At 46.0% G+C, this 13,433-nt stretch overlaps 1 protein-coding gene across 10 annotated transcripts in view; it reads right to left on the reverse strand.

The window, feature by feature from the left end:
* The window catches only part of BICD1 (BICD cargo adaptor 1), a 281,224-nt gene that overhangs the window by 47,020 nt on the left and 220,771 nt on the right, over positions 1–13,433 (reverse strand). For 5 of the 10 annotated variants that reach the window (XM_059726476.1, XM_014608916.3, XM_059726478.1 and 2 more), the window contains one exon: positions 404–721. In XM_059726476.1, coding sequence (XP_059582459.1) covers positions 404–721 — 318 coding nt within the window. The remainder of the gene's footprint in view (positions 1–403; positions 722–13,433) is intronic. The other 5 variants (XM_014608924.3, XM_059726477.1, XM_014608941.3 and 2 more) reach the window with 1 other exon arrangement.

Here is a 13,433-nt window from a genome sequence, read left to right on the forward strand (position 1 = left end):
CAAAAAGCTACTATTTTTGTTTTAAAAGTGCATTGAAAAGCTCATAGAACACAGGGTCTTTCCTTCATTTCAGAAGGCTGTTTTACTGTGTGCAAAGCCTTAACTCATTAAAAAAAATACAATCAGACTAATAAAAGGCATAAGAATGTACTGGGACACTGACAGATTATAGTCTGAAACTATATTAAAAAGGAGGAGATAACATTATGGGTAGGTGGAACCAAAAAAACACTTAGCCAGGCTTTGAATTCTGACCAGCCACTAGTTGCATCTTCCCCATCTCCTTTTCCCCAAACAAAAGACAAATAATAATAATAATAATAATAATGTTTACAATTCAGTGAACGACTTTTAACTAAAGTCTGGCCACTGCACTGTATCATAAAGATCACTGCATGCATACCTTTTCCTCTGAGTGCCACTGCTGACCAGTAAGTTTGGTTGCTGTGGGCCCTGACTATGCAGGAGGAAAGTGTCTATGGTTGGCACGGTGGCTGATGCCTCCTCACTTACTTTAGGGCTGCCGATCTTGCTCTTTCCAAGCTTGCCTTTGCTGCGTCGGGACTGCTCGTGATCGAACTCTAAATCCTCCAGTCGCTGGGTCAGGGCAAGTTTTTGCTGGATAGCCATCCGCAACAGAGAATTTAGGGTCTTCTTCTCATCCTCAGCAGCTGCCAGCTGCCTTTGCATCTCATCCAACTGTGTGACATACTCATCGCATCTGAAGAATCAAAAGAGAGAGATACCTGGAGATGCATTTTAAAATCAAGCACAGCCAAGGTGGGCCTGAACCAACAGCCCAGATCTAAACCAGACAGAGATTTGGGACCAGCTCAAGGTTCCAACTCAAGTGAATTTTTAGCACAGTCCAATCTCAATCTTGCTGATTCCTACTTGGAGAAAGTTGGGAATCAAAGCTCAATTTCAAACTTTTACAATCAACAGAAATATCTGGATGTAAAATATGGGCGCAGCCATTACCTTCCTATTTCATTTCTGATCCAGATCATGAGATCAATTTTAAGGTTGTGTTCTGGGATGATCAGTAATTCAAATACAATTGTGTTATGGGCCATTGAATTGATAATTTACTTAGAGTGGAGCAGGCCATAAACAATAAATTCTACTGAAAGCTAAGTATTACACAATAGTATGACAAGAGCTGGAACATTTCCATTCCACACTCAATGTTTCCTAATTTGTTACACAAGACACTAACAATTACTTGCCAGTGGTCACTGGCCAAAGGCAGGAAAGCAAAGTCTGGATAATGCATTATGTTAACTAACTGCACAGAGATATTTTAACATATCTGTTCTCCTCGCAATCTAGTAACCTTTATTCTAAGGCCTATCTGTATACACAGCTTAGAAGCTGCGTCCCTTTGAAAGGATGTTACGGTGACTATCTTGGGCTTTGGGGGTGTAAACAATGAAAGGTCAGAGTGTAGCCATCTTTTGCCTGGTCACCAACCTTTCAATATCCTTTCAATCCAGGTAACTAGCTCACATTACATAACATATCAAAGAAATGAATCCCTCAACATTTTGTTTCCTACATTATGTTTCCCTCTGTTCCACTTCTTTAGGAACTTTGACCCAAGTTGCATCTCACATTTGATCACTGGCAGATCTTGAGGTTCAGCTACTTTCTTCAGAGGAGTCCGTTAATGTTTATCAAGTGCTTTGAAAATGAAGGCATTTTACTTGGTTGAACTTTAAACAGGGATTTCTGAAGCTAATGAAGGGGGAGGAGAAGACATTATATCCTCATATTAGTAAATGACTGAAATAAAACAGCTGTACTACATTAAAAGTGGAGCCTCTTATCTAATCAGATCATTTACTCCCTGCAGTAAAATTACACTAAAAATCATACTGTTCTACAGGTAACTTGTTTGTGATAGCACTGTGCATTGGTAGCAGCATCAAATGTTTCCTACACAGTATTTTTTTAGTACTTAAATATGCAACCACCAAGTTGGACGTTTTATTCATAAACTTATTTGAACATGCAACAAAATAAGCAAGATGTATTTACACAAGGCAACCCTACCTAAAAGGCCAAATCTTGTTCTGTCAGCCACATAAGTCTATATAGCTGCTGATATATATGGAGTTAATGTGGATTAACACTAGTGTAGATGAAAATTTTTATTTTCAATACTACTATCAACAGAAAAAAATGGTGGATTTGACATTTGTATTTTGCCTTCTCAAGATTCATGACTCACAATTAAGCTCTGAATTCCTGCTAACTGAAATATTAAACTACTTGCTGTGTAACATCCTTCAGTAAGAAGGCAGAAACACAATATATTGGGGAAAAATCCTATTTATTCTATACACATTGTACTTTCCTTTCAAGTAATTTTAGATGTTTTAATTGGAAACCAAATGACTATAAGTCAGTTGTAGATTCAGTAATATTTTCATTCAAGGGTGATTTTAACAAGCATGACTGTGTAAGCCCTGGGGAAAGGAGATATTATGAAAATATTGGTTAGCTTACAGTCATCTTCCATATCTCTTTCTGCTAAAAGTGATGTGATGTTTATGGATGTTTCAACCAGTGTCTTTGACAAGGCTACTAAAAAGTATTCAGCACCCAGGATATTAAATTAAAATTAAATCCATTTGAAATAGGAATGGCTGTAATGTCCATGATATCTCAAATTTAAATTCTTACTCACTGGAATCAGACAGTACCTGTATCCTACTTCACTATTTCTCTTCTGTTTGTCCAAGAAGAAACAAACAAACAAAATCTCCCAACCCCCCTTACCCCTCCAAAACCTGTTGGCTTTCAAAAAAAAGATAGCAACCCCACAACACCTGCCTTATGGTACATCTAATAGATCTCATTGCCTTCTTTTAATGTGCTAATGATCCAATTTCCATTTTGGAATAAAATTGCTTGGCTTTAGACCTGAGTATATACATTCTCTACAACTGCATGGTTTATCTGTAAAATAATGTTAATGCACAATTAATTAAACATAAAACTTAATCAAGATGTATATTATTACAGTAAAAGCAATTTACATGAATACACTTTGGTGGCATATAGTAAACCAACATAAACTGGCTTTAGTATTTTCAGCACAGTTGGGTCATTCCACTGATAGGTAATGACTTCATACTCATGATATTAATAATCTAATAAACACAGAGTTTTCTTACTGTTTTCCTTGATTATATATCCTTCATATCAGGTTTTTGCACAGCGACAATTAGACATTCCTCTTAGGCAGGGTAGTTATGGCCTTTCTTGGCTGCCTACACTCATTTAACCTCCAGTGACACCTGCAAGCATGCTATTCTCTCTTAGAAAAGCACAGACCATCGTATCTGTGTTTTGTTGCTCAAATATATATTTATCTGAGAATCATTATTCTGACAGGTTAAACATAGCAGGGAAACAGTCAGGTAAAAGGCCATAATTAGCTTTTGAGGCTGCGCAGTTACCCAAGCTCTACAGTTCTCTTTGAAGCCTGTAGTATTAAAGTTATTTCCTATTATGAGAGGTAATTAATCTCCTTTATCCATGACATTTTCATGAAATTAAATATTCTGGTTAAAATAAATGTATGGGATTTGATACAATGGTGTAGGTGCTGATCATTGGGGCACTTGGAGCATGGGACCTGGGCAATGAGATCACCTTGTGAACCTGCAGAGTAACCCACCACGACTCAAAACTGATGAGGTGCTTCATGGTATTTCAGACATTGAGACATTTGTTGAGTACATCATGGACCATTGCCAATATGAAGACAGTGGGCTGAGACCACCCGCTGGAAGCAAGACTAAGTGGATGGACTGAACTCTCCTACTCCCCTGACATACACCATAGACTCAAAAAAACTGTTTAACATCCTTAAATATTCCCCATCCCAGAAATTGTACACCATATGCGAAAACCAGTGTCTGAGAGGGTCTCATAACCTGCCAACTCTGTATTGATGAGGTTACCACGTGCAGGGGCTGCATTATCAACTGATGTCCCAGACTGCATCATCACATGCCAACTATGTACCTACATAGCCACTATGTGCAAGGTCCTTGTAACAGGGGGCCTTGTCTGGAGCCGATCTATCAGTGCCCCGCCCACCTGTTATGGGCTACCCGCCCACCTTCTCGCCTGCCACACCTTGTTAACTAATTAAATTGTTAATTAGGTGGGAGGCTGCCCATTTCTTGCCCTGATGCCAGGGGGCACTATCTGCAGCTCTGTTCCTCCCCTACACCACAGCCCAAGCCTCACAAATGGCATCCACTGATGTTAATCTCACCGGCCCCACTCTGGGCCCCAGAATCCTCCAATTTGAACCCCACCTGGATCCCTCCACTCAGGCAGCCTACTCCACCATCATTCCCTGAGCTGTTCCCCCGTATGGGTGTGGTCCCCCTGGGACCTTTGGCTACATGGGCCCTGGCCCACCTCCAGGCCAATCGGAACCCCAGGCCCTCGGCTCTGGGCGTCCCTCGCAGTGGGCCCCTGGCCCTTTGACCCTTCCAGTCCTGGTCCCAGAATTGACCAGTCAGGGGATTTCAAGACAAGTTCCAAGTCTATAGCTCCACTCTCTCTCTGGGGTCCACCTTCCAGACCCTATGGGGGGGTAACCCACCCGGTTGTGGGAGCTGGGGTTATTAAGGCGCCCTGACCCACCTTTCACCAGGGTGGTAACTGGCCTGGCATTTCCTGGGGGCTCCCGTGCGACAGAGAGCCCCACCAGGCCACCCAATCCCAGCAGGGTGCAGTTTTAGGTCATACCCAGGAACAGGAGCCTCCAAGCCATCCCCTACAACTCCTCCCTTACCTCCAGGTGTTCCAAGCAGCCTTGCAGTCAGGCAATGTTACTGCCTGCTCTGCCAGCAGCAAACTGCTCTATTTACATAGGCGGCCAGGGATCTAAAATAGCCACCGCAATCAAGCACCTGCTGGCTGCTTGGCTGAGTCCTTAAAGTGGCAGGCACCAACAGTGCCCTGCCACAGTCCTATACTGTCTTTTGACTCTACAAAGCCATGTAATAACTATAATTTTCAACATTTTATAATACCGTTTTCTTCTTGTAGGCTTGTGAATTTAAAAGCTGCATGGGTTACATCCAATATTTATTACTTGAGAAAAAAACACAGTTCAGAACTGTACTAAAGGGAAAAGAAACAAATACAACCCTTATCAACAGTATAAACGCAGAGAAAATGATTTTCGTATCTGTATTAATAATACATTTCTACTTTCAGGAAACGCTCTCCCTGCATTACCAACTCAGTAGCAGGTAACATGTGATACAGGGTTGCCATGGGAACCCATTTCATTTAGCAGCAGACTAAACAATTAAGGTTTTATGCTCAAGGCTAGGGCCCTGCATATTTACCTTTAAAAAATCTCAAGCGCTCCCATTTTGTAAAAAGAATTTTTTTTCCTGAATGGCTGCCCACAGTGTGTTGGCTGTTCAGAGCAGCAATTTTCATTTAGACAAGTAATATTCCAAAAGGGGAAGGGAGAGGAAAGGCTAAAACAAGTCAATCATTAGAGCACTTGGGAACATTGTTTTTAATGTTTGTATTTTGTTAAAAATTAGATATAAAACCATTTAGAAGGGACAGGGGACGGAAGGAGAAATTTTTAATATAGAAGAGTCTCAAAAATGCACAGATGGGTCTGTAGTAACGTTTTAAAAATATGTAGGGCCTTTTTACAGACATACCCACAGAATATTATACAAAGCTTTAGGGTGTTGGTGCCACTGCACATGACCAAGGCTGCCTTCTAGAGGATATGCAATGAAATCAGATGTTTTGACCTGAATTCCAGATGTATTAGGATGAAGTTGTCTCCCCAGTCCAGGTTTTTTTTGTATTTCTTTTGTGCATTTCAATAATGCTTTTAAACTATGCAGGCATATGACCTTGTTAACTGACATCTATAGGCACGTTTACACAGCAGTGATGCATGTCAAATAGGGTGATCCTGAGCAAGTCCCAGCTAGCTGCTCCCACTCACATGCCCCAAACCCAGAAACTTTCCTCTACAGCCTCTCTCAAAAGCTTCGTCTCCAGCAGTAATATAGGAATGCAGTTGGGTGTCCATGGCATAGGGACAGTGATAACTTCTGGTGGCTATGCAATCGGTCTGCACCACAGGTGCTTGTCCCCACTTGCCCTGCCTTAGTTACACCACTGGTTTACAGTGTATTTGAGAACAACTGCGGGGGAAACTCAAAAGAGCCTTCATCAGTTTTTCTTGGTGTGCAGCACATTAACTGGAGCAGGTGGGCACAGTGTCCTCAAGAATGGTCTAGCCAGAGTGGCCTGCTGCCGCAGTGTAGATATGCTCTTAAGCACAATGGCCCTAGGATGGTCTTCTTTAAGAAAAGGCACAAAAGAGCTACCCCGTAGCCACAAAAATGGGTAAAAAGATCTTGAGCACTTGTTACAAGTGTATCATCTTACTTGTATGCATGAAACAGCACCTATTAGTACAGACAAGAGACAAGGTCTACAACAGTATTCTTAACTGGGATGTCACGGTTCCCTGACGTTCTGCAAGATCCTTTGAAGGGTGCTGTGAGGTGTGAAGAGATAAATGAGTTGAGAAGAGATAATTGCAGGCTCAGACTTGTCCATGCCTGGCCGCGCCCGTGCACCACTGCCAGGCCCCTCTGCAAGGAGGTGAGCACGTGGTCATCCCTGCCCTGCTGCTCCTTCCCTCAACGTCACTGCCTGACCACTGTGTGAGGGGGTAACCACTGTAATAATTTCATTTTTGAACTGGGATGCCACTCAGGTCACAAAAGTTATGAAAGGGTGCCTAGAGTCTAAAAAATTATAGAACCACTGGTCTAGAAACACACATGAAACACTCTAGAGAAGATATAAGTAAAATGATATCATAGGCAGCATTATTCAAGTAGCCACCAAATTATGCAGTTCAGTCTGCTTTCTATGTGCAAAGGCATCTTTAGTGCTTTTGGTCTGCAAAATTGCTAGAACTGCAATAAGCCCCATATGGGCTGCTCCTCTGTTCTGTCTAAACATCATACACCTAAGCATGACAGGGAGGCTTTCCCATGAAAGTGGTGTGGTGCTGGACAGCTTTTTCACCATCTTCTCATGTTTCTGTGAGTGGTATGAGGTGCGTAATCAGAGAACCATGAGCTACTGCTGCTTTGATATGAAAGCTATCATTTACGAAAATGATCTTGGCTGGGATGATATAGTTGGGAATAGTTCTCTTTGAGCAGGGGGTTAGACTTGATGACCTCCTGATGTCCCTTCCAACCCTAACTTTCTATGATTCTATGATCTTCTTCTATGAAAGAAGAAAGAGGCTTATAAACAATGGAAGCTTGGGGCGGGCTCCAAGGAGGACTAGTTCACAATGGTCCGCATTGGCAGGGAACAGATCAGAAAGGCTAAAGCAGTCACCGAACTTAAGGTTAGTAATGGGAATCAAGGACAACAAGAAGTCCTTCTTTAGGTAAATAAGGAACAAGAGGAAAACAAATGGGAGTGTGGGGCCATTGCTCAACAATTCAGGAGAGCTGGTTACTGGCACCCAGGAGAGAGCTGTACTCCTGAATGACTACTTTGCCTCGGTCTTTCACCAGACCAAGGGGAAAACAACACCAAGTTGAGTACACGATGAGCACAGTAGGAATAATCACCTTCCTACTATTGCCATAGAATTGGTGTATGACCAATTAAAAAAATTAGATATATACAAGTCAGCAGGACCAGATGATCTTCATTCGAGAGTGCTGAAGGAGCTGGCTAAAGTCACTGTAGAACCCCTGGCAAAACTCTTCCATAACTCATGGTACTCTGGAGAAGTCCCTGAGGACTGGAAGACGGCCAATGTTCTGCCCACCCACAAGAAGGGCAGGAGGGTGGACCTGGGTAACTATAGGCCAATCAGCCTAACTTTCATCCTAGGAAAGTTCCTAGAAAAGTTCATCAAGGAGTCTATTTGTAATAAGCTTGCAGAAGGTAAGATTCTGAATGACAGCCAGCATGGCTTCATTGCAGACAGGTCTTGCCTTACCAACCTCATCTCCTTCTATGACCAGGTAACTCGCCATCTGGACACAAGAGAGCAGGTTGACATTGTAGACCTTGACTTCCAAAAGGCCTTTGATCTCATATCCCATGATGTCCTTGCAAGAAAATTGGAGGATTGAGGGCTTAACTCCGAGCTAGTCAGGTGGGTGAGAAATTGGCTGCAGGACAGGACACAAAGAGTTGTAGTGAATGAATCTGTGTCATCCTGGCGAGAAGTGGGCAGTGGCATCCCGGGTTGGAGCTTGGCCCAGTACATGTTAATGTTTTTATTAATGATTTGGATGTGGGGGTGAAGAGTTCAGTGGCCAAGTTCGCAGATGACACCAAGTTATGGGGAAGCGTGGTCACGCTTGAAGATAGGCTACAGATACAGGTGGACCTAGACAGGCTAGCAAGTTGGATGGATCAGAATCTGATGAAGTTCAACACTGAGAAATGTAACGGAACGGAATGGGCTCCCAAGGGAGGTGGTGCTCTCCCCTACCCTGGGGGGTCTTCAAGAGGAGGTTAGATAAGCATCTAGCTGGGGTCATCTAGACCCAGCACTCTTTCCTGCCTATGCAGGTGGTCGGACTCGATGATCTATTGAGGTCCCTTCTGACCCTAACATCTATGAATCTATGAATCTATAAAGTGCTCCACCTCAGGACGAGCAATCCTCAACACACCTACAGGCTTGGTGACACCAAACTGACTAGCACCCTAGGCTCGTCCGGGGGGAGGGGAGTACGAGGGCAGGGGAAGCTGTGAACCACCAAACCATGTGGCACCCACAAGGACAGCCCAGCCTGAAGAAGGAGAACATTGGAAACCTGAAAGCCATGGGGAGACCAGCACTACAGAACAGGTAAGAAACAAGAAGGTAAGAAACAATGGGCCCCTTGGGACTCGGAGCGGGGGGGGCAGCAAAGGGACCAGTCGCAGGGCTCAAGTGCCTATATACTAATGCTAGGAGCATGGGGAACAAGCAGGATGAACTAGCGCTCCTGCTTGCACTAAACACCTATGACTTAGTGGGGCTAACAGAGACCTGGTGGGATTCATCCCATGACTGGGCGGTACATATTGAGGGCTATAGATTGTACAGAAAGGACAGGTCGGGGAAGAAAGGGGGGGGGGGGTTGCACTTTAGGTCAGTGAGCAATATACATCAACCCTCATCTAGACAGAATCCATGGTTGAGGAAGGAGAAGGATTGTGGGTTAGGCTACATGGGGGGCAAGGAGAAAGGGATTTGGTGGTAGGGGTCTGCTACAGACCCCCACACCAAGGGGAAGAAATAGATGCAGGGCTCCTGAGGCAACTCTCAGAGACCATAAAAGCTAAAGAGGCGGTAATCATGGGGGACCTAAATTACCCAGACGTCTGCTGGGAGACGCAGACAGCAAGGTCCCACCGCTCATGCAGGATTCTAACCTGTGTACAGGACCTCCACCTGACACAGGAGGTGCATGGTCCCACTAGGGGAAATGCCATACTGGATCCGGTATTGGCAACAGGGGATGACATGATAGGGGACCTCCAGATCGGTAGCCATTTGGGAGACAGTGATCACCTAATAATAGAATTCAACATAAGACGTCGAGTGGGTAAGGTAACTAGTAGGGTGAAAGTGCTAGACTTTAGGAAAGCTGATCTCAATGCACTCAGGCGATTAGTCAAGGACGCACTGCAGAGTAGGAGTTTTGAAGGGATGGGAGCCCAAGAAGGGTGGCTGTGCCTTAAGGAAACGATCCTTCGGGCACAAAGCAAGACAATCCCCGAGCGAGGCAAAAGAGGGAAAGGGGCCAGGAGGCTTCCCTGGCTGACCAGAGAAATCCAGGGCAGCCTAAGGGCCAAAAGGGGAGCACATAAAAAGTGGAAACAGGGTGAGATCACTAAAGATGAATATACCTCCTCTGCTCGTGCTTGTAGGGAGGCAGTTAGGCGGGCCAAAGCTACCATGGAGCTGAGGATGGCAACCCAAGTAAAAGACAACAAGAAATTGTTTTTTAGATATATTGGGAGTAAAAGGAAGGCCCAGGGAGGAATAGGACCCCTGCTAAATGGGCAGAAACAATTGGTGACAGACAGGGGGGACAAGGCTGAACTCCTCAACGAGTTCTTTGCCTCAGTGTTCCTAAGCAAGGGGCACAACAAGTCTCTCACTGGGGTTGTAGAGAGGCAGCAGCAAGGCGTCAGACTTCCATACGTAGATCCTGAGATGGTGCAGAGTCACTTGGAAGAACTGGATGCCTTTAAGTCGGCAGGCCCGGATGAGCTCCATCCGAGGGTGCTGAAGGCACTGGCCGACATCATTGCAGAGCCACTGGCAGGAATATTCGAATGCTCGTGGCGCACGGGCCAAGTCCCGGAGGACTGGAAAAGGGCTAACGTGGTCCCCATTTTCAAAAAGGGGAGGAAGGAGGACCCGGGCAACTATAGGCCAGTCAGTCTCACCTCCATCCTTGGTAAAGTCTTTGAAAAAATTATCAAGGCTCACATGTGTGATAGCCCGGCAGGGCAAATTATGCTGAGGGGAAACCAGCACGGGTTTGTGGTGGGCAGATTGTGCCTGACCAATCTAGTCTCTTTCTATGACCAGGTTACAAAACGCCTGGACACAGGAGGAGGGGTGGATGTCGTATACTTAGACTTCAGGAAGGCCTTCGATACGGTATCCCACCCCATACTGGTGAACAAGTTAAGAGGCTGTGATGTGGATGACTACACAGTCCGGTGGGTGGCGAATTGGCTAGAGGGTCACACCCAAAGAGTCGTGGTGGATGGGTCGGTCTCGACCTGGAAGGGTGTGGGCAGTGGGGTCCCGCAGGGCTCGGTCCTTGGACCGATACTCTTTAATGTCTTTATCAGTGACTTGGACGTGGGAGTGAAATGTACTCTGTCCAAGTTTGCAGATGACACAAAGCTATGGGGAGAAGTGGACACGCTGGAGGGCAGGGAACAGCTGCAGGCAGACCTGGATAGGTTGGACAAGTGGGCAGAAAACAACAGGATGCAGTTCAACAAGGAGAAATGCAAAGTGCTGCACCTAGGGAGGAAAAATGTCCAGCACACCTACAGCCTAGGAAATGATCTGCTGGGTGGCACAGAGGTGGAAAGGGATCTTGGAGTCCTAGTGGACTCCAAGATGAACATGAGCCAGCAGTGTGACGAAGCCATCAGAAAAGCCAATGGCACTTTATCGTGCATCAGCAGATGCATGACGAATAGGTCCAAAGAGGTGATACTTCCCCTCTATCAGGCGCTGGTCAGACCGCAGTTGGAGTACTGCGTGCAATTCTGGGCGCCACACTTCAAGAAGGATGCGGATGACCTGGAGAGGGTCCAGAGAAGGGCCACTCGTATGGTCAAGGGCCTGCAGACCAAGCCCTATGAGGAGAGACTGGGGCACCTGGACCTCTTCAGCCTCCGCGAGAGAAGGTTGAGAGGCGACCTTGTGGCTGCCTTTAAGTTCATCACGGGGGCATAGAAGGGATTTGGTGAGTATTTATTCACCAAGGCGCCCCCGGGGGTTACAAGAAACAATGGTCACAAGCTAGCAGAGAGCAGACTTAGATTGGACATTAGGAAGAACTTCTTCACAGTTCGAGTGGCCAAGGTCTGGAACGGGCTCCCAAGGGAGGTGGTGCTCTCCCCTACCCTGGGGGTCTTCAAGAGGAGGTTAGATGAGTATCTAGCTGCGGTTATCTAGACCCAGCACTCTTTCCTGCTTATGCAGGGGGTCAGACTCGATGATCCCTTCCGACCCTAACATCTATGAATCTATGAATCTATGAATGAAAGGGACCTGGGGGTAATAACAGACCACAGTATGAATATAAGCCAGCAATGCGATGCTATAGCCAGTACGTCAAATAATACCCTGGCATGCATCAATCAATACATCTCCAGCAAAACCAAGGAGGTGATTCTTCTGCTCTACTCAGCACTAGTGAGACCACAGCTGGAGTACTGCATCCAGTTCTGGGCAGCACACTTTAATAAGGACATGGACAAGCTTGGGAGAGTCCAAAGAAGAGCCACCCATATGATCAGAGCCTTAAAAGGCAAGTCATACGAGGAAAGGCTGAGTGAGTCGGGACTCTTCAGCCTGAAGAAGGCTGAGAGGGGAGCTGGTAGCAGCTTACCGCTACACTAGGGGAGTACATCAAGGGCTCAGTGAACAACTGGTCACCAGGGCACCCAAGGGGAAAACTAGAGGTAATGGCCACAATCTCCTAGAAGACCGATTTCAGGCTCAACATTAGGAAAAACTTCTTTGCAGTCAGGGTGTCCAGACTGTGGAATAAGCTCCCTCCAGAGGTGGTGCAATCACCTACCCTGGAGATCTTCAAGAGGAGACTAGACGGCCACCTTGCCGGTGTCACAACCCAAAGTTGTGAGCTTTTGTTTGTGTGTGCTTCGGCAACGCTAAATTATGTTCCCACTAAAATTGCAGCTTCCTTGCACGGTGGAGTTCTCTGCTGCAGGAGAGAACTCTGGTGCAATGGGGAATTTCCCGCCAAATTTGTAGCTTTCTTTGCATGGTGCATTTCTTTTGCATCTCAGAGATGCACGGTGCAAAGGAGTTCCCGCCATTTGTATGGGAGTTTATGCCACATTATTGGCCGACTCTAATATATGCACATGTAACGGCTAGCGATTGGCTTGCTAGCCGTATAAAGGGCTTGAGTGGTTTCTGCCCAAGTTGGAGGACTCCACGAACACCAGGAGGAGAAGACTTCACCCTGTGTGAAGATCTCTAAGCGCTGCGGATCCTTATGGACCCAACGCATTTCTGAAGCAGGCAACAGAGGTCTGATCAGCCTCTAGCCTCTCCCCGTCGCCGAGCGCAATCCCAGACGTACCCTTTCCCCGCCAGCTTGATTTGTGGACAGATGAGCTAGCCTGAGCCTTATCAGCTGGAACAACTAACATAGTTGTTCAGACGACCGGACCGTTTTCATCGCAACCACAAGCGGCGTAAGTAAAGTTTTACAACCATTAAGCTTTGTCGGCCTCTCTGTTCACCAGCCCGCCCAACGAACGAGTAATTATTAGATCACCTCGAGTCGGCTCTGGCCGTCCGAGACATGGCGACGAGGATGGGATCAGGAGAAAACACGCTAGAGCTAGAATTGGTTCACAACTGCCCTTGGCGCGATAACCAACGCCAAGTGAAAAGCTTTGAGGAACTGGAGGCACATATCGCTTACCACCAGGCGGGCGGAATGGGTGAAAGATCTGTGAGCGGACGCCTGTCGCTGAAGGGAGAAGAGGGAGTCTCCGAAGACGGAGCCCCGAGAGAGAGGGAAGTGTTTTTGCTCCCCGTGGCGTTCAGGTGTATAATGAGAGACGAGCGGGTCCTGTTCAGGCCCCTC

This window comes from Alligator mississippiensis, chromosome 4, assembly GCF_030867095.1.
Source record: "Alligator mississippiensis isolate rAllMis1 chromosome 4, rAllMis1, whole genome shotgun sequence".
In the NCBI taxonomy this organism is placed as follows: domain Eukaryota; kingdom Metazoa; phylum Chordata; order Crocodylia; family Alligatoridae; genus Alligator; species Alligator mississippiensis.